Source organism: Lynx rufus, unplaced genomic scaffold, assembly GCF_022079265.1.
Source record: "Lynx rufus isolate CCGP_SWC_20201006 ecotype Redwood Valley unplaced genomic scaffold, mLynRuf1.p SCAF_3, whole genome shotgun sequence".
Taxonomy (NCBI): domain Eukaryota; kingdom Metazoa; phylum Chordata; class Mammalia; order Carnivora; family Felidae; genus Lynx; species Lynx rufus.
In genome coordinates, this window is record NW_025814845.1 from 177,577,370 (window position 1) to 177,599,439 (window position 22,070).

The 22,070-nt window shown below is 38.1% G+C and overlaps 1 protein-coding gene across 1 annotated transcript in view; it reads right to left on the reverse strand.

The window, feature by feature from the left end:
* DLC1 (DLC1 Rho GTPase activating protein) overlaps positions 1 to 22,070 on the reverse strand; it is a 408,685-nt gene that overhangs the window by 279,642 nt on the left and 106,973 nt on the right. The window contains exon 3 of the mRNA XM_047092089.1: positions 17,850 to 17,990. Coding sequence (XP_046948045.1) covers positions 17,850 to 17,990 — 141 coding nt within the window. The remainder of the gene's footprint in view (positions 1 to 17,849; positions 17,991 to 22,070) is intronic.

Here is a 22,070-nt window from a genome sequence, read left to right on the forward strand (position 1 = left end):
TTCTTTCAAGATGACTTACTTAGAAAATAAAAGGTTTGCAAAAATGAATATCGCAAATATCTGTCAAAATTAATTATTCTTAGCCATAGATTCTTACAGAAATAGGACAATGTCAAATATTCTCTAGAGACCCTTTGCCTTATCTGTGCTTCCATATGCATTTACTGTGCAATGTACATTTTGATAGCGTTGTAAGTCCTGAAACACCTTCTGTGAATTTAACTTCCTAAAATTCCTGAAAATTATTTAAAGCTCTTTGGTTTTGGAACATTAGGGGCACAAATCTTAAATAGATGCCTCCTAATGATGAAATGCATTTATATAAACCTAAATTGCCTCGTATTTTAGATCTTTTGTGTGTGTGAAGTAATATACAATTTCACCAGAAGATGGCAGCATTCTGAAAGAAAAAAAGAAACAAAAGCAAACATAAAAACAAAAAACAAGATACTGTAACTACCTTGCTTTTTATTCTTGAAAGTTTTAGTGATGACAGTCTTTTAACTGGTGTTAATCTTTTTTTCTTGTATATTTTCCTTTTCAAGGTGTAAGATGTCCTTATTCCAAGAAAAAAAACTTAGTAGTTTTAAGTGTCTACCTGTATGTACTATTTTCTCACTAAAGAAGAAAGTCCTTTGAAAGACTGAACAAGCATCTAAAGGCTACAGAATTTTAAGTTAGTGGCATATTAATTTTCTCATGGAGTAAAGAATATCTAAAAATAATATATGTAATAATCAAACTTATGACTCAAGAAGAGATCAAATGTGTTAGAATTTTTCTCCAAAATATCTTTGTGGGCTGGAGAAGCATTCTTGTGCACTGTGAAATACATTATATAGAAACACAATTTTAAAAATATGGGGCACCTGGGTGGCTCAGTCAGTTAAGCATCCGACTTCAGCTCAGGTCATGATCTCGTGGATTCGTGGGTTCCAAGCCCTGCATCAGGCTCTGTGCTGACAGCTCAGAGCCTGTAGCCTGCTTTGGATTCTGTGTCTCCCTCTCTCTCTGCCCCTCCCCCGTTCATGCTCTGTCTCTCTCTCTCTTTCAAAAATAAACATTAAAAAAAAACATGAAAAGATTCTCCATGGAGAAAAAATATGTAATATATATAATACAATATAGAATCTAATGTATATGATATTTTATATATTCTATATAATTTTATTTATTTAGAAACCTTTCAAAACAATGTGCTCTTATCTTAAATCTACTTTAAATTCAGACATCCGATTACATATTTATTTTTTTGTTTATACCAATACTGAAAAAGCTCTTTATCAGCCTGCAAGAGTAACAGAGCTACCCTACCCTCGTGTGCCAACTTACTGACAACTTTAATTGAACTGAACTGGAAAGAGGCACAGGGAACATGTAGTCATGTCCTTGTAATGCCCTTTCAATTTATACAGCAAATGGATAATCTACTATAACAATATTCTTTAAACCAATTCATGAGTAGCAATGCCTCTGTGTAACTTAGAAATATGCTAGGAATAATTAGGAAAAAATAAACATATGATGTTAACAGTAATAAAAGTATTGAAATGATTTGAGTTTTGTACCTCCTGCTTTTAAGTGGCATTATATAGTTTTTGCCATATATACAGTAATTACTTTCTGGCTTGATGATAATATTTTAACGAAACTTTTCAGGAATTTTCTAAGAAAAAAATTACGTTTAGTATTCTATTGTTGTGAAAAATTTAAGAAAAATAGTCCTTCAGCCTGAGTATAAATATAAGCAGGTATCCTTGGTGCCTATTCCTGCTGCCCATGTAACAACTAAATGAGGATGTATCATCTTTGTTCCCCTGGAGTCAGCCTGACCTAATTCCCTCCACTCAGGCCTATCTGACAGAATACAGTTTTAGTGAATGACCAAAAAACACGACCTTAACTTTGAATCTGATTTTACCTTGCTCAAAGCATTCTTATCTCTCAGAGGGTCCCAGAGAGCTAATGTGGTCCTGGCACTCATTGTCACATCTCAGGACACAGATCCCCTGTGATCAACGTTAAAACTGAGGTTTGGACCTAAACCCTAAGGTGACAGATTTGATATCAAAGTGAGTTGTGATAGAGACGAAAACATAGAGGTTGCAAAAAGTATTTTGAGGAGACGTATGAGAGAACACTTAATTATCCCCCACCCCCACCCTCGAAGGATATAACAGGATTGGGAATCAGAAGATTTTGGAAGAAGTGACTTTCGGGAGAGATTTTAGTGTGCTAGGAGTTTCCCCCTACATCCTGCCCTACAAAGAAGTGTTAGTAAGTAGGGTGTTTGCTCTCATTTCAAGGCTGGTTAAAGGGACTTCAAACGGACCTTCTGGACATGGAGAGGCTGATATGTGTCACTGTAGCATGGGGGACACAGGAACCTGATCTGCACTGAGTGGCCTGCCTTTGGTGATGAATCAAAGGAGATGTGGCTGTATTCGTAGCAGGTGGATTCCTAGCTCTTTCAGGAAAAGGCATGTTAGTGCTTCTTATAGATCAGAGATGTATGAGTGGCGTAATTTAAGGACCTGTTCAAAGGACTGACCAGAGGGGTAAACAAGCCCCAGCTAGGAGAAGTTAAAAGTGTCTGCATTCCGGGGCGCCTGGGGGGCTCAGTCGGTTGAGTGTCCGGCTTTCGCTCAGGTCATGAGCACGTGGTTTGTGAGTCCGAGCCCCCCATCGGGCTCTGTGCTGAAGGGTCAGAGCCTGGAGCCTGTTTTGGATTCTATGTCTCCCTCTCTCTCTGCTCCTGCCCCGCTCATGCTCTGTCTCTCTCTCTGTCTCTCAAAAATGAATAAACATTAAAAAAAAAGTGTCTGTATTCCTAGGGGCTGCAGAAAAAATAAGTGACCAGTGAAAACAGAGATGTAAAGAGTCTGCTAAAGGAATTAGAGATGTGGTAGCTAAACTCCAACGTGGCTCCCAATGATTTCTGCTTCCTGTTAAACATGCCCTAGAAAGCCCCCTCCCACACTGATGGGTATTTTATGACCAAAAAGAATACAACAGAAATCATGGTGTATGGCTTTCAAAGCTAGCTCATAAAAAACACTGCAACTCCTGCCTCGGTTTCCCCGAATTCTCACCCTGGGGGATACCAGCGGCTGTGATGGGAGGATACTAAGGCTGTCTTGTGAAGAGACCCACGTGGGGAAAGACCAATTGGCCAACTGTGTGAGTAAGCCACTGTGGAGGCGGACCTTCCACTCCTACGTGGCTGCAACCTCACGAGAGACCCTGTACTGGAACCGCAAGATTGGGCCACTCCTGAATTTCTGGTACATGGAAACCATGACATGGTGATTACTATTGTTTTGAGCCATACATTAGGGTTGATGTGTAAAAAAAAAAAAAAAAAAAAGCCTAAAGGAAACCAAAGATACTGCTAACACCAGCTGGATGGCCTTTGAGGAAGCTTTCAGGGAGAGCTTAAAGAAAAGTGAGGAAAGTATTACTAGGAAAAAAGGATCCTTTTTCTTTAGCAACAGAATAGTTCGCAGTACAGTTGTATGTGGTACTGTGGAAAGCAAAAAAAATATATATATGTGTGTGTGTGTGTGTGTGTGTGTGTGTGTGTGTGTAAGGTATTTAGGGATCTAGCAAAGGAGATTTCCAGGCTGGGTTAAAGGTATTGCCTGACTTCTTATTACTTACACTAAAATGCAAAAGGAAAGACAGAAGCTTCTTCCCAGCCTCCTCAGACAATAAATACGAAAATTAAGAAAATGTTTCCAGGGGCGCCTGGGTGTCTCAGTCAATTAAGCGTCCCACTTGGGCTCAGGTCATGATCTCATGGCTTGTGAGTTCAAGTCCCACCTCAGGCTCTGTGCTGACAGCTCAGAGCCTGGAGTCCTATTCAGATTCTGTGTCTCCTTCTCTCCATGCCCCATCCCCCCCACCCCACACTTGCACACACACACTCTCTCTCAAAAATGAATATACATTAAAAAAATTTAAAAAACGAAAATGTTTCTAGGTAAGATCAAATCTAGGTCACAGCCAAAACAATATAACTAAAGATGAAACCCTTTACCAAGTCCTTAAAAATATTTAAGATAATGCCTGAGAAAACTGTCCACACAGGGGCACCTGTGTGGCTTGGCAGATTGAAAGTCCAACTTCAGCTCAGGTCATGATGTCACTGCTCGTTGAGTTCAAGCCCCACATCGGGCTCTGTGCTGACAGCTCACAGCTCAGAGCCTGGAGTCTACTTCAGATCCTGTCTCCGTCTCTCCGAGCCCCACCCCTGCTCGCACTCCCTCTCTCTTTCAAATATAAATAAACAGTAACAAAAATTAAAAAAAAAAAGCAACTGTCCACACAAAAAGCTCACTAAGGATGTTTAGGGTGTACATCAAAGATCCTTTATATTAAACAAAGGATTTCTAAGAATCATCAGGGCACTGCCTCTAAGATGACTCAGCAGGGGTCTGAGGCAGGGAAAGACTTATCTTGAAGACATTTGCAAGTTGGCTCCATCTAATGGAGTAAGCTCTAATAAGACACACAGGAGATGCACAAAATTTCAAAGAGATTATATTAGCAGAAACGCCTTTATCTTAGATCAAAAGATTCAGACATAGTGCAAAACCAATGGAGGATTTTGGAACCCCCAAACTCCTTTCATAGGCAGAAACCAAGATGAGAAAACTACTCAGCTGCAAACAGTGGTCATTTCATAAGAAAAAGGAAGCGTGACTCAAAGGGCGGAACCAAGATCTCAAAGGGATGAACCCGGAACCACGGAGAGTTAACTCCCAGGTAGTAGTAGGAATGATTTCTAGTCAAAACCATTCAAATATCTGCCATGCTGTTTTTCAGAATTTCTGCAGGTCCTGACTCCTGTGTGCATCTCATTTTCTCCCTTTTTGTATGGGAGAATTTATAGTGGTTATGCTGTATCTATCATAGCACTGATCACTGGTATGTTCACAGGTCTTCAGGTGAAGAGGAACTATGCCCAAAGGCCTTACTCGAGGAACTATATCTTGGGAGTCTCATCTAAATTTGGATTTCATTAATATAACAAGATCTTGAAGATGGCAAAGATGCTCTCATGATGAGTCTTCTGAAGGCCTTTGGAGGAGGTGAATGTCTTTGCATGTATGAAAGACATGGCTCATTTGCTGATCAGCCTTCAAGACGGCCTTCAATAATTCTCACCTTTGTAAACATTTCCCGTGTGGTCTCTTTCCATATTCAACCAGGGCTGGTCTGTATGACCAACAGAATATGGCCGGCATGCTAGGCTGACTTCCTAATTTCTTGGGCTCTCGCTGGGCGAAGCCAGGTGCCATGTACGAGGACACTCAAGCAGCCCTCCTGAGAGATCCACATAGAAGAGAACAAATCTTCCAGCACTAATCTCTGCCACACAAGTGAGCCAATTTACAAGTGATTCTTGCAGCCTCTGTAAAGCTGACAGAGGGCTGCATCCCAGTAGACATTTGACTGCAGCCTCATGAGATACTTTAAGCTAGAACCACATACCAGAGTTCCTTTTATATTCTGAACTTATTAGAAACCACGAGAAATAATAACTATTTTAGGACACAAAGTTTAAATATGCTTTGTTACATAGCAACAGATAACTGATACAGCAGGTAACAGTTTCTGGAACATCTCATCCAGTGAGATCTTTTCTATTCTACTTTCCATCTCACTTCTCATTACACAGCTTCTAGCCAGTGATGAATGGGGTGAGCTAGGAAGGAAAAGGAAGTTGAGCCCCACTCCCAACCTCCCCTGGCTGCAGGCAGACCAAAGTAAGAAAGAGGGAGTAAGTCTTATAGGTAAAGGAAGATTAAAATGCTGATTATTATACATATTGAACCTTCTCATTTCTGATTCATGACTGCTACCTTTTGGAATTTAAAGCGATTGTATTATTTAAGACTGTTTAGTAAGACTCATGGGAGTCCCTGAGTTTTTGTCTAATCAAGGAGGAAGAAAAGTCGCCGACATGGGTGTTTGTTGTGGAAGATATAATAAAAAAATTAGCCTGTTTGTGATTTCATTCTATCAGGTAGTGAATGTTTAGCTAAGATCACATTCCTGGAAAAACAGTAAAACAATACCAAAAAAAAAAAAAAAAAAAAAAAAGGATAATATAACTTTCCTCAATAAAACTTCCTCTGCTAGCTTGGTTTTTCCTTCTTTTCGTTATTACCAAAAACATCCTGGAAGTATGCACGCTTAAAATAGGTGTGTGTGTGTGTGTGTGTGTATATATATATATATTAACGTTTATTTATTTTTGAGACAGAGAGAGACAGAGCATGAACGGGGGAGGGTCAGAGAGAGGGAAACACAGAATCTGAAACAGACTCCAGGCTCTGAGCTGTCAGCACACAGCCTGACACGGGTCTCGAACTCAAGGACCACGAGATCATGACCTGAGCCAAAGTCAGCCGCTTAACCGACTGAGCCACCCAGGCGCCCCAAAATAGGTATATTTTATTGTATGTAAAATATACCTTAAAATAAGGTTGGCTTAAAAACCTTCCTTTTTCTCCTCTTTTCTACCTTTGCTTCTCTACTCCCTTAGTTAGTGACCCTACCATTGTCTTACTTCTTCAAGATGTAAATCTTGGATCCACTTTTAATTTTTTCCTTTTGCTAATCCTTTGCAAAACGTCAATTTTCAAACCCTATGAGTTCTACCTTCAGTGGTATATCTGAGTCTGCATCTTTCCTGTTCCTTATGGTTGTTCCCTTTGGGTGTTAATAACTATAATTTGGTTCTTGTTATATCTTTTCACAAGCATGTGCTTGGGTACCTATGCTTGCATCAGAGAATGCACCCTATGAAGGTGAAGGTCATGGCCTGTGTGGAGGAGACTGCGAGGCTACTTCTCCCTCCTCAGGGCCAAGTATATCAGTTCCTTTGCTGCTGTCAGTGTGGGAAATACCCTTTGGGAAAGGGCCTTGGCAGCAAGGAGCTGCCTCACTCAGAGTTACATCATTTTCTAGGGGCAGCCTAAGACTGATAATCGGCTGGTGCAAGGACACAGAGGTCTAACCCCCTTCCTCAATTTGGGACAATGCTGAAGAAATACCCAGCTCCAGAGACCTCCACAGAATCAGCTGAGGCCATAGCTGCTACTGCTTGAACCAATTCTGCCTACTGACCAGTTTGGCCTTTCTCACCTCCATACATGTCTGTCTCCCAGAAGCACTCATCAATGCAGCTTCTCCAGGCAATTCTTGGTCCCAGAGTCTGAGTCCAGAGATTCCAATCATGTCGTCTCCCCTCAACCTTTTCTTTCCTTAAACTCTACCCCAGTGCCCAGCAGAGTAGCTTACACATAGCCATCACAAGTTATTATAGCTTCTTGGAAAAAAAAAAAAAAGGATTTCATAACATTAATAGTATATTACAGTTCACCTGCATTATAAATTAGAAATACTTTTTAAGTAAAATGTAGAATAATATTATGAAGATACGAATATGCCAGTTATTACATATGGCTAAGAACATTGTTCTTTATGTTTTTATTAAAGTAGGGTGTATAAATGTCTGATAAATATAAGAGAAGTTCAATATTACTAGTAATAAAAAAATTCTCTTTAACAAATATGCAACTACTTTTTGATCTATGAAACTACATAAGACAATATTAGAAATACAGATAAAAAATATATAGAACTGCCCATTGTAGTGTTATGTATAGTAAACATACAAATAGAACAAAAAACTACAAATGACTTACAAGTAGGGAAATGATTGTACAATTTTGATACAACAAAATTCCAAATGTAAAATTAAGTACTTAGCTGATATTTGCTTAGGAAATATATCTAAATGGAAATTCTACTAGTTCTGAGTTCTAAATGTTCACCTATTAAAAATAATCTAAATTCTGACTTTAATCCCCGATAGAAACAAAGTAAACAAACAAAAAGGCAAACCTATCTACCTACAACCCAATGTTCTAAAGTACTGCATTTGTTTCACATTTACAAGCTTAATGATCTAGGCGAGCAGAACCCCAGACCCAGGCTAAGTCAAGTTGCTCTGATCCAGACTCTGCTCTCTCTCACGCTTTCTTATTTCTTATCTCCCAGAGTTCAGGACTCAGTGGTGACGAAGCTTTAGGAATGAATACCTTGCCCTAGCAGCATGGAAGTTCCGGGGGCGGCTTTACCATGATGATCTTGGAAACGAAGCAGATATATATCGGAAGCTCCCTAGACACGCAAAAAAAAATCTTCAACATTTTCTTGCTCCTATAGTTTGTTTAGTCTAGGGTTTGAACAAAACTTATCCTATGGATTGACCAAAGAAGATAGCATTCTTAAGGCCAATACATAAAAGAGACAAAAGTAAGTCAGTCTTGCTGGGGCAGGTGGAGGAAGGCAGTTCTGGGGGTTCCCAGAGCACAATCTGAACAGCACTGATTTTATTCAGTTACTTTTGACTGTTTGGATGATTCTCTGTATTTCACACTACGGCTAATTTGATAAATGCTTATGTGGTGAGTTACTATAGTATTTACATACATAGATAGGGCCTTCGAAATGAATCAATAAAACAACAAAATAAAATAAAGAAATTTACTGTGAACAGAAAATAAGAGTCATTTTCATGAACATCAACTGATTTTACTTTGAAGTTTACAAATCCAGAATTCATCTGGATTATATGGAGTCATTACAGTGGAAAGAAAAGAGGATCACTAAAAATGACAGTGGCGATAACGTCAAGAATATGAACTGATTAAAAACAGAAACTAACACATAAGATGTTCAGTAAATACCCAGAATAGTCAGGAATATTGATAATTCCCAAGTGATGGTGTTTGGGGACGTAATAAATAGAAAGCAAATAATTCCTTTACTTTCCTATTTTTTGTTATATGACTCCAAATGTTTAGATGTGTGATATTCAGAATACTCAAATACATGGCTGATGGTGTTATTTTTTCATTTAGAAATTGGTTGTGTGGCGGACAGCTCACAACTATAGTTCAGGAGGCCCTCTCTGTAAGCTCTGTGTAGCTGCTAGTGAGTATTCACACGGACTCCTCAGTTCAGCATTTCGACGGACTTCAGCTGTCTCGAACCAGTTGAGGCCACCAGACGCCAGGGGCAAAATTAATTATCCATCAAAGAATCAAAGGGGAAAAGTTAAAAAGCAAGGAATATATTTAATATGTAATTAAAGCTTTGGGACAACTAGGTCTGAAACGAAGAAAGTGAGGACTCCGCGAAAATAGCTTACTGGTTACTATTACTGCTTAGTGCTATGAATTATATTCCTGGTTGCTGTGATGTGGCATGCTGTCGGCTTGCCATTTTACATCGCCCAGAAATAACTGGAAGTTGTTATTTCTCTTGGATGAAAATATGAGCTGGATTCGAGAAGTAACATCAGCACATGGAAAAACTAAATTTTTCTCATTGTAATGATGATAACATACAAAAGTACCATTCATATGACTAAACCTTAGGTTGCGGAGATGATGGCTTATTTTGCCCTTAAGGAATCTACTAAATTTTCACTGTCCCATGATCCCATATGATCCATTTCTACATCTCTCCCTCTTTTTTTTTTTTTTTTGGCTTTAGGAATTCTGTTCCAGCTAATTAGATTATTATAAACTAAACACAAATAAGACAGAAATAGTTTTGCCAAATCAAAAAATTCTTCCAATACCATGCACTCAGTGTTTAGTATTAAGAATCACTGTATCTAGGTACGAATTATGCTTATTTTTGACAAAATGAAGCTCCTAGATTCAAAGGGGAAAGGCTGATGTGAGGAGGTCATTGTAGAGATCAAATAACCCACCCCAAATGAGACTGTCATGAATTAATGTGTGAATGCATTGGAAACAGATGTCAGTATCTTCAAACACTAGAAATGAGAGAATTTTGAATTTATTTTAAATATAAAAGCAAATGACTATAAAAATGTTTCTATTTTTCAAAGCCCAAGGTTAATGAATTGCATATTTATCTATTATTTCAAAATCCAGAATATGTGAATGGATTCCTTTAGGCTTTACAATCATAGAATTCTAAGAAATATTTCATTATAATCATCACAGAATGATGTCCTTTTTAAATACATTTTTCCCAATCCTCTGGTGGCTCAGTTTTTCTTTAAAAAAGCTATAAATTGTGCCTTATTTTTCTTTCTCATAAACAATGAGAATCTTAGTGAACAAAGACAAATATTTCTTTAAAAATCCACATACTTTAATGTTATTGCTTTTCTATGTCAAAGTAAAATTGCCACACTCAAAAGCATTATAATCAAAGGCATTTTTCTAAGACCATTACATTCTTGCATTTACTAATGGTAAGCTGTACTAATTTAATTTTTTTGATGTTTCAGAAGAGGCTGACAAAACTTTCTTTAAAAATTACATGTCATTTTTTCCTTTACTATGTTATTTCTTATCATATGTGACATTATGAAATACTATTTAAATTCTAATTAATTTTATGTATTACCTTGTATGTTTTCCCAAGACTTCAATAAAAAGGAGTATTTGTAGCTCATCTTTGTAAAAATGACAATGTTTCACCCCTCGATTTTGTTTAAAAATTTTTTTTAATGTTTACTTACTTTTGATAAATAAATTAAGAGAAGCAGGCTCCAGGCTCTGAGCTGTCAGCACAGAGCCCAATGCGGGGCTTGAACTCACAAACCACGAGATCATGACCTGAGCTGAAATCTGAGGCTCAACCAACTGAGCCATCCAGGAGCCCCTATCCCTCTATTTTATTTTAAACAGTGGACAGCATTTGGGGAAATTACCAGCTGTGTTAAAAATAATCATCTGATAACCATTTAAACAAAAATATAGTATATAATATAAAAATGTAGTATATAATACCTTGGTAAGACAAAACACAGATAATACTAAAATTATGTGTGTGAATTGGGTTTTAAATTTTTTTTTTCAACGTTTATTTATTTTTGGGACAGAGAGAGACAGAGCATGAACGGGGGAGGGGCAGAGAGAGAGGGAGACACAGAATCGGAAACAGTCTCCAGGCTCTGAGCCATCAGCCCAGAGCCTGACGCGGGGCTCGAACTCACGGACCGCGAGATCGTGACCTGGCTGAAGTCGGACACTTAACCGACTGCGCCACCCAGGCGCCCCGTGTGAATTGGGTTTTAAAATATATTTTAAAATAATGTGATTTGGACTCCAGAATCTATATACTTGTTTTCAATTTTAATGCCTGCCATTTAATATATCACAACCATATAATGAGGTTAGCTTAATGATAGTATGCCTAAGATAGGTGATTGCATTTAGATATAAAATCTAGTTTACAATGAAAGTATTATGGGGAGCCCCTAATGGTTTTTCTTTTCTTTCTTGGATCACGTGTAATTTTACTGAAATTCTGTATAATTGAGACAAATGCCAACAGTGTTTTATAGTTCCTTAGCAGAATTGTTTTCACATATCCATGAAGCATAGCCTAATTTACTGCAAAAAGGATACTGTGGAATTCTCCACTAGGAAATAAACCTGAAAAAAATAATTCCCGTCAATGTGTCTGAAGTGTATTATTTGTAACAAAGGTGGTCTATGCTCATCAGATCGTTTCACTGGATAACTGACTGAATCTTCAAAACTCAGTCTTTTGAGAATCTCACACAGATATTGAGTCTTCCCACATTTAAAGGCTGAGCTTTATATATATTTTTTATTTTTAAGCAGCCTTACATGGAAGTCCTCCTTTTAAAGATGCAACAATTAAGTTGATTATTGGTTGTCAAAGTGTCCATTAACCTCTGTCTTCTATCTTATGAGCTTTTCTCTTTTGAAACCCTTCCTCAAACCTTTTCAAACCTTAAATGTCCTATCCCAGATAAAGATACTACCACATCTCATACCTGGTAACAATGAATAAGTCTGTCTTTGTGGTTTCTGTGTTTATCCCGAGAAATTGTCTTATATAAAAAAATATTATAAAAACTTACACTGAATAATAATTTTATGACTATATAAAAATTTAATACTTACTAATTTGAGCCACATAATTGAGAATTATTCAACACGGGTTCTTGGAAAATAACACTAGGGAATGTATGTCTGTATATACACATATACACAAATATGTGTATATATATTCTGATATGAATAGGTACAAACATATGTATATATAATCTGATATACTGTACATATACATATAAACACACATAAAATCCATGATAGATGGATGATTTAGAAAATGATGTTAGCACAATATGACCTATGCCATGCTCTGATGAACCAGCCCCTATTCTTTATTGCACAAGCAAACTGTTCTTGTGCACTCCGATAATTCAAACATCAGCGACAATTTGTCTCCGACATAAGAATCTCCCAAACCAATTTATGTTGGTTCTGAAGCCAGGTGGTTGGCAGGCGAATCTCTGAATAAATCAGTCTTAGGGGGAGCACGAAGTATCTGGCTGCCATCCTGGCCACATCCCTTCCTACCAGGAGACCATAGGCAGCTCAGATTAGCCATTATCCATATCGGTCTCCTCTTCTATGAAGTCTAGGAAATAATGGCATCTAGCTCAAAGGCTGTTGTAAGGATTCATGAACTACGCCTTACTAATCCATAATATATCTGCCACACAGTGTGTACTTCATACATGTTTGTCCTTCTTACGTTTGATATTATTATTACCCGTGCAAACATGCTTTTCTCCATCATCATTACCCGGATAAAACTTCTGGCTCTTTCTTAAAGTTCATATTCTTTTTGTCTCTGCTTTTATCAGGTACAGATATAGATTCACAGAAATACAATGAGTGACAATTTGTGGTTCTTGTACGTACAGTGGCCAAAATATAAATTGATAGTTTCAAGAAAAATGTAGACTGAATAATATCTCATGGGGTGAAAAAAGGGAAAGAAGATATTGTTTTTTAATGACCTGAACTTGAATAACATTCATTTAAAATAATGTAATGTTGGGGCACCTCGGTGTCTCAATAGGTTAAGGGTCTGATTTTGGCTCAGGTCACGATCTCGCGGTCCGTGAGTTTGAGCCCCGCGTCAGGCTCTGGGCTGATGGCTCAGAGCCTGGAGCCTGTTTCCGATTCTGTGTCTCCCTCTCTCTCTGCCCCTCCCCTGTTCATGCTCTGTCTCTCTCTCCCAAAAATAAATAAACATCAAAAAAGTTCTAGAAAAAAGAAATAAAATATGTTAAAATTCTTACACAGTGCCATCACCCTCCTTTTTTCTGCACCTCAAAACATTTATGCTTTTTTTTAAAAAGTTAATTAATTTTGAGAGAGAAAGGTAGGGAGGGGCAGAGAGACAGAGAGAACCCCAAGCAGGCTCTGCCCTGTCAGAGTCTGACACGGGGCTCGAACTCACAAACTGCAAGTCTATGACCTGAGCAGACATCGAGAGTCGGCTGCTTAACCGATAGGGCCACCCAGGTGCCCCAAAACATTTATATTTTTAAGGGATGACAATGCTGTTGGCAAGTGAATGCCAGACCAGAATAGTACTACTTGCCTTCTATCATGCAGAGGGTCGAAAAATAATTGTATGAAAATGCCCCACTAAACTGACTATAGCATAAACAGTTGTGTTGGGGTCGTACTGAGATAGTGTTCTCTTCAACAACAGAGTAGAGTGACCACACAATTTTTGGAACTGTCCGTAAAAGCGGCTGGACTATCAGGTTGATTGCAGTATTGGAGTCGTTTTAGGTCATCGAGAAATGATCATGAACTGCAGTCAGGGTCCACTTCTGAGCTCTATTTGCGTCACGTCATGGCAGCCTGTGGGCAAGGTTTATTCTGAACTGCTCTCCAGAGGAGCTGGCATTGTCCGGCTGGGCGTGCTTCTGCCTGCCTGAAGCTCCCATCCTCCCATGAGCTGATGTTTCCCCTCATCTGTCTCATGGCTATTTTGGTAGTAATAATGAAAAGATGAGGGGTGTACTCAATCTGTAGAATTAGACCCACTGTTGCCACCTTGAGCTAAAATAAGAGGGATTTGTCTTTTTTACCCTCTAGCCGTTACAATAATGAAGGTTAATAATTTCTGTTTTTGATGTCTTTAATAAAAGGGTTATTTTCCAGTGTGTAATACATTCTGATATGAATGCCAATATGTTCCCAAATTCCTTTAGATAGTTTAGGACATACTCAAAGCTGCTCTGTCTAGCTGTGGTTCCAACATGCCCAAATGATTGAGGGTTTCATCACTGTTATTAGAATTCTATCACAGGGCAACTAAAGAAGTTTTTGGGAGACAGAGGGAAGGGGAATTTAGACTAAATTGAAAACATATCCTTGCACTGCTCTGAATGATGCTCTTGATTATTCTGTAGAATACTAGACTCTCCCTGTTCCTCCAGTTACTTATTCTACAAATGAAATGCACTGTTTTTTTTTTGTTGTTGTTGTTATCTAGGGCTCAGTTTATCTCTTAATAATTAATAATAATTTAATGAAGACTTACACTTATAAGTATGTTTAGGAAAAAAACAAAACCCCTGAGGTTTTAGTGCTGAGCTTTAAAATCTTTCATGTTACAACCCCATATTAATGAATATAAGAACAACTCAAACAACCGATTACCATAGCTGGAAGGACGCCAGTATATCTTCTATAGTGAGTCAGAGACTTTGTTTAAGACAATATGACTAATCATGGGTTGTTTGTGAAAGTGTCTCTCAAGAAAGGCATTATGACACTGTTTCAAAGGAACAAAACAAAGATTTGGGGAGAGAAACTGGTGATTTTTTGGACACAAAACACTAGACCTCTTTTATCTAATGTGTTTTTTTGGTACTGGGTATCCTACCTTTCAACTTTTTCATTTTTGTGTGAAATACATCCCTGAAATATACCTTAATGCTCATTTTTTTGGCATGATATATACATAGTATTCATGAAATATCTGAAGATTACTCCTTGGTCCTGTTCTAATAATACATATAAAAGAAGCAATCTTATTGAAAAAATAGGCACTTGGAAACCCAGAGAAGTCCTACGTACAAAAGGAAAGCCAAATATTTGTGGTAGTTAGTCACCATTATAAATAGATTTAACAGCAGCAAATCAAATGTAACATTAAATAATTATGAAATAAAAGTAAACATTTTGTAAAAATATGACACGATGGAGTAGAAGGTTAGTTCATGATGGGCAGATGTCAGAAGTAGGTGTTCTTAGAATTTAATGTTTCTACTTAATATTAACATTGAAACTTCAATTCCCTGTGAAAAGAATAACTATGTAGGATACTGGAGTTTTCTCTCTTTTCACAAAATAGCCAGACTGCCGTTACACATTATCTATTTCCCAAGCTCCAAACTGAAGGGAAAAGAACCTATTTACTCTCTCATAAAATAGGTAAAATTCTGTATTCCAGCCAAGAAACAAACTAAAAACAGAGAGGTGATCCACAGCCAAAGAATTATTTTCAAACTGTAGTAAGAAGGAACTGTACTCAAAATAGTCAACACCAATAATAACACAAAATAAAATATACACACACACATTAAAACGACACCCCCCTGCAAAAAAATGAACCTTCCTACACCCCCCAAAAAGCCTGCTTCTCAAGCTATTTTCATTATTGGCCATTTTCAGTAAGAAATTTCCTAAAAGTCAGCTGTCTGTGACAGTGGAGTGTTTATTTCTGGGTCCTTCTCATGGCCTGCTGGAGAATTTTACTAAATTATAGTTCAGTAGCTGGACAGAGTTCCATGTACAGTTGTCTAACTGCCTGTGGTGTTGGTCGAGATTGGGTCAGTAGTTTTTGGTCGTCTTGTGTGTTTGGAACCTGAGTTCACTGTCTCGTGGTTCTCAGTGCTTACGGACTAATGAGCTGTGGCATCACTGTGAAGCTGTGATCATGCACCCAGGTAACAAGTCACACCTGAACATCTGGGGAGACAGTCACGTACTATTTTATCCAAAGTTGACAACTTTTCAGTAAACATTTGATCTGGAGTGCACAAAAACGTCTGTTTCTGTTCCATAACTGACTTCAGCATTTCTTAATTTTGCCTGTGGAGTGAATAGTTCGGTCAAGTGATGTGGCAAAACATGAAACATGTGAAAACAGACCCATCTCAAAGTATTCTAAAGAATCAAGGTCCTGATAAAACCGATGGCTTCATGTTTCTCATTCTAAAACTTTACAATAGTTGGTTACCATAAAAATATATAAACGTATCTCAATGGAAATATATTGAGCACATTTACAAACACGAGGGTATTGAAGAAAAACTAGGGAACTTCACTCAAAGTTGTATAAATTGTTAAAAATGACAAGGTGACCACGCACTAAAATATGTATGTTTCAAGGGAGAAATAGCAGATGCCAATGGTAATTTTTCTGAAGTAAATGATGAACACAGAATAAATATCAGAGAGAAAAGAACAGCTCTTTAGGATATCAGCAGGTGCTTTCAAAAGCGAATTTAAGAATAAATACCTTTAAAAAGGGAATTCACCTTCCTTTTTTACTTCTTATGTGTCAGCCACATACCTGTACCAATATTCAAAAAGCCAATGCTCCACCGGTTCCTACACCGTTGAGTTAAAACTGTTGAGAGGCTTTTATCTTTGTACTCAGTAAGAATATGGTGAAATGAGATCATTTGGTTTCATACTTTAATTTTGCATCTTAACCTTCATTACACACTGTGAAACAGAAGAGCACCATTTCACTGCAGTCTGCCTGTTGACACATATTATTTTTGACCCTGTTTTTTCACTGTACCCTAAAATAGCATTATGTGGTAGGTCATTGGTTCCTGCCATTTCCAATATGTACAGCACTACCATACGCATTTCACTGTTTATGTACCTACTCCCCTTGGCTAGATTGTGAGCTTTTTAAAGACAGAAAGTATGTCTTATCGCTCTCCCAGTCTTTAATCTATCATAGTGCATGGCATGTAGTAGGTATTCTATAAATATTCCCTTAAAAATGTTCTATATATTCCTGCAATTCAACATATCTACCATGTTTTAAATTCAGAGTATTCTCTTCTGAGTCCTATTTCAGACTTGCCTTTTATTTTAAAATCAGGCAAACAGGCACTCCAAACTTGTTTCTCTGTGTTAAGCTAACATCGGCATTTAAAAAAATAATATGCCACTATGATTTTCACTAAACTAGGGAAGGTTATTTTGGAGCTGCTGGGACTTTAGATATTTGAAGTAGTAATTACTTCCTCCACAAATGTTACCTTTTACAGTCAAATACAGCTTTCCCGTAGCAGTTCAACTTTTTACTTAACGGAAAATGTCTTTTATTTACAATTTACCATACCATACTATTATACATAGTAATTCTCCTTTTATTTGTTTTGGTAGCACTGTAAAGTTGATGAGGCATTATCATAATAATGATAGTAGCTTACATTTATTCAGTATTTATTTTGTGCCAAGTGTTTAAGTCCTTTACATGAGCTTGAGCTATGTCAATTAATACCCACGTAAAATTTATGATTTGTGTGATTTTATATATCTCTATCTCTCTAGCTATGTATCTAGTCTTAGGTAATCTTCCGACTAGTAAGCAGTGTGGTCAGAATAATAATTCAGGGCGAACGAACTCCAGATTTTTCATTGTTCGTTCTTTAAGGATCTGATTATCAAGCAACAAAATTTGGTACCATATATTGCGTAATTCTAGAACCATGACCCGTTTTAGCGAAGTACTTGTGTTGCCATTATAAAGCAAGCAACATATGTGAGACTGTACTTAATTAAATGCTATCAAGTTACTGCAACCAAGACTCTAAGAGTATTTTTTTCCATATTGAATGGATAAGATATCAACTCTTACCTTATGATCGTCAGCATTTCAATTAAAACTGACTGCTATCACTTACAACTTACCGTAGACTTGGGTTTGGTTCCAAAACTGGCCACTGGGGTGGAAGATGGTAGGTCACTGGATTCGGTGTTAGAAGACAAATTTGTTGGCGCCTGATTCATTGAAATGGCGTCCGCTCCACTTTCAGATCCTGACTCCAGATCCTATCAGAAAAACGTATTGATATGAAAGGCATGTACATGCTCTCTGCATGCCTTTTTCCCTGCCACCCACATCTTTCCACCTTCTCCTTTTCCCAACACACACTGAAGATGCTAAAGAGTTGCTGACAATATGGGTGCGTGGGTGGCTCGGTCGGTTAAGTGTCCGACTCCGGTTCAGGTCATGATCTCACGGTTTGTGAGTTCGAGCCCCGCATCGGGCTCTGTGCTGACAGCTCGGAGCCTGGAGCCTGCTTCAGATTATGTGTCTCCCTCTCTTTCTCTGTCCCTCCCCTGCTCTCACTCTGTCTCGGTCTCAATCAAAAATAAATAACATTAAAAGAAATTTTAGAAAAAGTTAGTGACAACTGACACTGACATGTCACCCATAACCATGCACTATTTCGTAATAGCAACCATACTCTTCAGAGGGTCTGATTTTAGAAAATACTGGTAATTCTTTGGTAATTAAACAGCTCATTGAAAATTGGAATGGGCGGTAGTGGGAGCTAGCTGGGGCACTGCACTTAAGTCAGGAGGTAGAAGCCCATAGATATCCCTTCCTCACTATATGATCATGAGAAACTCACTTCACATCCCTTATGCAACAGGGTCACTGTGAGCGTCAAATGAAAACACAGTTCTCATTTCTCCTCACCTCACCCTCTTCTACATGCCCATCAGACCTCCATGGTGACACCTACCACAATGGCTTGAAATCATTCAGCTCAAGTGTCTATCTACCTAATAAACTATGAGCTATATGAGGGGTAGGAATTAGGTTTTGACGTGTGTGATTCAATTCTCTCACTCGGAAATGGATGTTAATAGAGTTCTGGTTCAAGATGGTGACATAGGAAGACTCTGATATCACCTCCTCCATGGAACACACCAAATTCGACCTATTAATAGAACAGTTCCTCGTGAAGAAGAACTGCAGATTGACTGAACAGCTACTGAACAACCAAAGGCAGAGAGAATGGCAAGAGAACAGCAAGAGAGATGGATGGTAACCAAGGGAACCCCACCGCAACACTGCAATCTGCAGTGGGGAGGGATAGCACTGAGGAACCAGGAACAGATCCCTCCGTCTTTGGGCACAGAAAAAAAAAACAAAACAAAACATTGTTTAAAAGAGCAACTGGCACAGAAAAGAGACTTCACCAGAAGTCTGCCAAGCTGCAGAGGAATTATGAGAAACCTCTCCAGGTCAGAGGGACCGGACAATGGCCTGGTTTATATTCCCATCCCACCTTAAAAGCCTAGACAGGAGCAGGGTCCAGACACCATAACAGGCAGGCCTAGTCATCTCAGGGAGCTTGTAACTTCAGCAAGCTCAGGGTCCACAAGCCCATGCTAAGCCCTAGTCACGTAGACACAGAAAAGAGAAGTCAAAGTTTAAAAGGGCTGAGGCGCTGCGGGAATGTTCTCTCTCCTTCAACCTTAAAAGCCCAGGCCATAGCAGGATTTGCTTGCTGTGAAGAGGTTTGGAAACCATAAATGGAGGGTCCTGATGCCTCAGAAGGCAGGTCTTGATGCCATAACTGATGAATCCAGTCATCACAGGGAGTTTGCCACCTCAGTGAGCCCAGGGTCCACAAGCCCACAAGCCCAGTTACCCTGCAGTGTTGGGGCACAGAAAATAGGCCATGGTTTTGTAGGGGTTTTGTTATTTAATTTTTTTTAACTGTTTATTTGCTTTTGAGAGACAGAGCACAAACGGGCGAGGGGCAGAGAGGGACACAGACCTGAAGCAGGCTCCAGGCTCTGAGCTGTCAGCACAGAGCCCAATGCAGGACTTGAACTCATGAACCTTGAGATCATGACCTGAGTGAAGTCGGACGCTTAATTGACTAAGCCACCCAGGCGCCCTATTTCTTTATTTTTAAAATGTTTATTTATTTTGAAGAGAGAGAGAGAGAGAGAGAGAGAGAGAGAGCAAGTGGGGGAGGGGCAGAGAGAGAGGGAGACACAGAATCCCAAGCAGGCTCTAGTCTCTGAACTGTCAGCAGAGAACCTGACGAGGGACTTGAACTCACAAAACCATGAGATCATCACCTGAGCTGAAGTCAGATGCTTAATGAACTGAGCCACCTAGGTATCCCTAAATTTTTACTTTTAATTAAATGTATATATGGTTTTTTTGTTGATGTTGTTTGTTTTTTTACTTTTTAAAATGTGTCTTGTTGGGCGCCTAGGTGGCTCAGTCAGTTAAGCGTCTGACTTCAGCTCAGGTCATGATCTCACAGTTTGCAGGCACTGACAGTTCAGAGCCTGGAGCCTGCTGCTGATTCTGTGTCCCCCTCTCTCTCTGCCCCTTCCCAGCTCATGCTCTCTCTCTCAAAAATAAGTAAACACTAAAAAAATTGTCTTGTTTTAATTTTTTTCTTTTTGATTTTTTTTTCTTTTTTCTTTTCTTTTTTCCTTTTCTGTTCTATTTTCTTACTTTCTTTCATTATTTTTCTTATTCTTTCTGTAAAGGCCATGATTTAAAAAAAAATTACTACCATATACAGTCATAGCTCCAGCCAGCCAGCAAAAGTCACTAAGCCCACGGTCTGCATAGGGGACACCATACACAAGACAACTCCCTGAACTTGAGAAGTAGCTGTTTCATCTAATCCGTAGAAACAAACACAGGAAGTCAAGCAAATGAGGAGCTAGAGGAATATGCTCCACAAGAAAGAACAAGAAAAACCCTCAAAAAATAACTAAATGAAACAGAGATAAGCAACATGTCTGATAAAGTATTTAAAGTAATGATCATAAAGATGCCCACTGGACTAGGAAAAAAAAAAAAGAATGGAAGATCTCAGTAAGACCTTCAAAAAAGAGAAAGAAAATATTAAAAGGTGAAGAAATAGAAGAAAAGAAAAGGTGAAGAATACAATAACTGAAATAAAAAAAAAACATACTAAAGGGAATCAACAGTACATAAGAGGATGCAGACAAATGTATCAGTGATCTAGAAGAAAGGATAATGGAAAGCAAACAAGCTTTGATGAAGGAACAGCAAAAAGAGAAAAAAATGTTTTAAACAATGAGGATAGATTAAGAGATCTTGGACAACACCAAGTGAACAAAGATTCTCATTATAGGGATCCCTGAAGAAGAGAGAGAGAAAGGTGCAGAAAACTTTTCTGAAGAAATAATAACTGAATACTTCCTTAAAGTTGGAGGGAAATAGACATCTAAGTCCAAGAAGCACAGAGAGTTCCAAACAAGATGAACCCAAGGAGTTCCACGCTATGGCACATAGTAATAAAATGTCAAAGGTTAAAGATAAAGAAAGTATCTTAAAACTATCCAGAGACAAACAGAAAGTTACCTACAAGGAAAAACCTGTAAGGCTATCAACTAATTTTTCAGCAGAAACTTTGTAAGTCAGAAGGGAGTGACATACATGATATTTCAAAGTGTTTAAGCAGAAAAAAAAGCCCTATGTAAAAGAATATTCTATTTGACAAGGTTATCATTCAGATCTTAAGGAGAGATAAAGGGTTTTCCAGACAAACAAAAGATAAAGGAATTTAACACCGCTATACCAGCCTTACAAGAAATGTTAAAGGGACTTCTTTAAGTGGAAAAGAAGTGGCTATAATTAGACATAAGGAAAATATGAATAAAAAATAATAAATAAAATATGGCAACATATATGTAAAATGTCGAAAAGGGAGTAAAAAGGAATGATAAAGGGAAAAAGAAAAAGCAAGATTTTCCTTCCTTCCTTCCTTGTGTTTGAACTTACATGACCATCAAATGAATATGAACTGCTATCAACTCAGAATGTTATATATGAACCTCATGGAAACCACAGACCCAAAACCTATGACAGATAAACAAAAAATAAAGAAAGCCAAACAAAACACTATAGATATTCATCAATCACAAAGAAAGCAAGAAAATAAGGAACAAAAAAGAACTACAAAAATGACCAACAGGCATTGCCAAATTGCCAAAAAAATGGCAATAGGCATATACCTATCAATAATTACCTTAAATGAAAATGGCCTAAATACTTTAATCAAAAGATACAGAATGACAGAATTGATAAAACAACAACAACAACAACAACAACAAAAA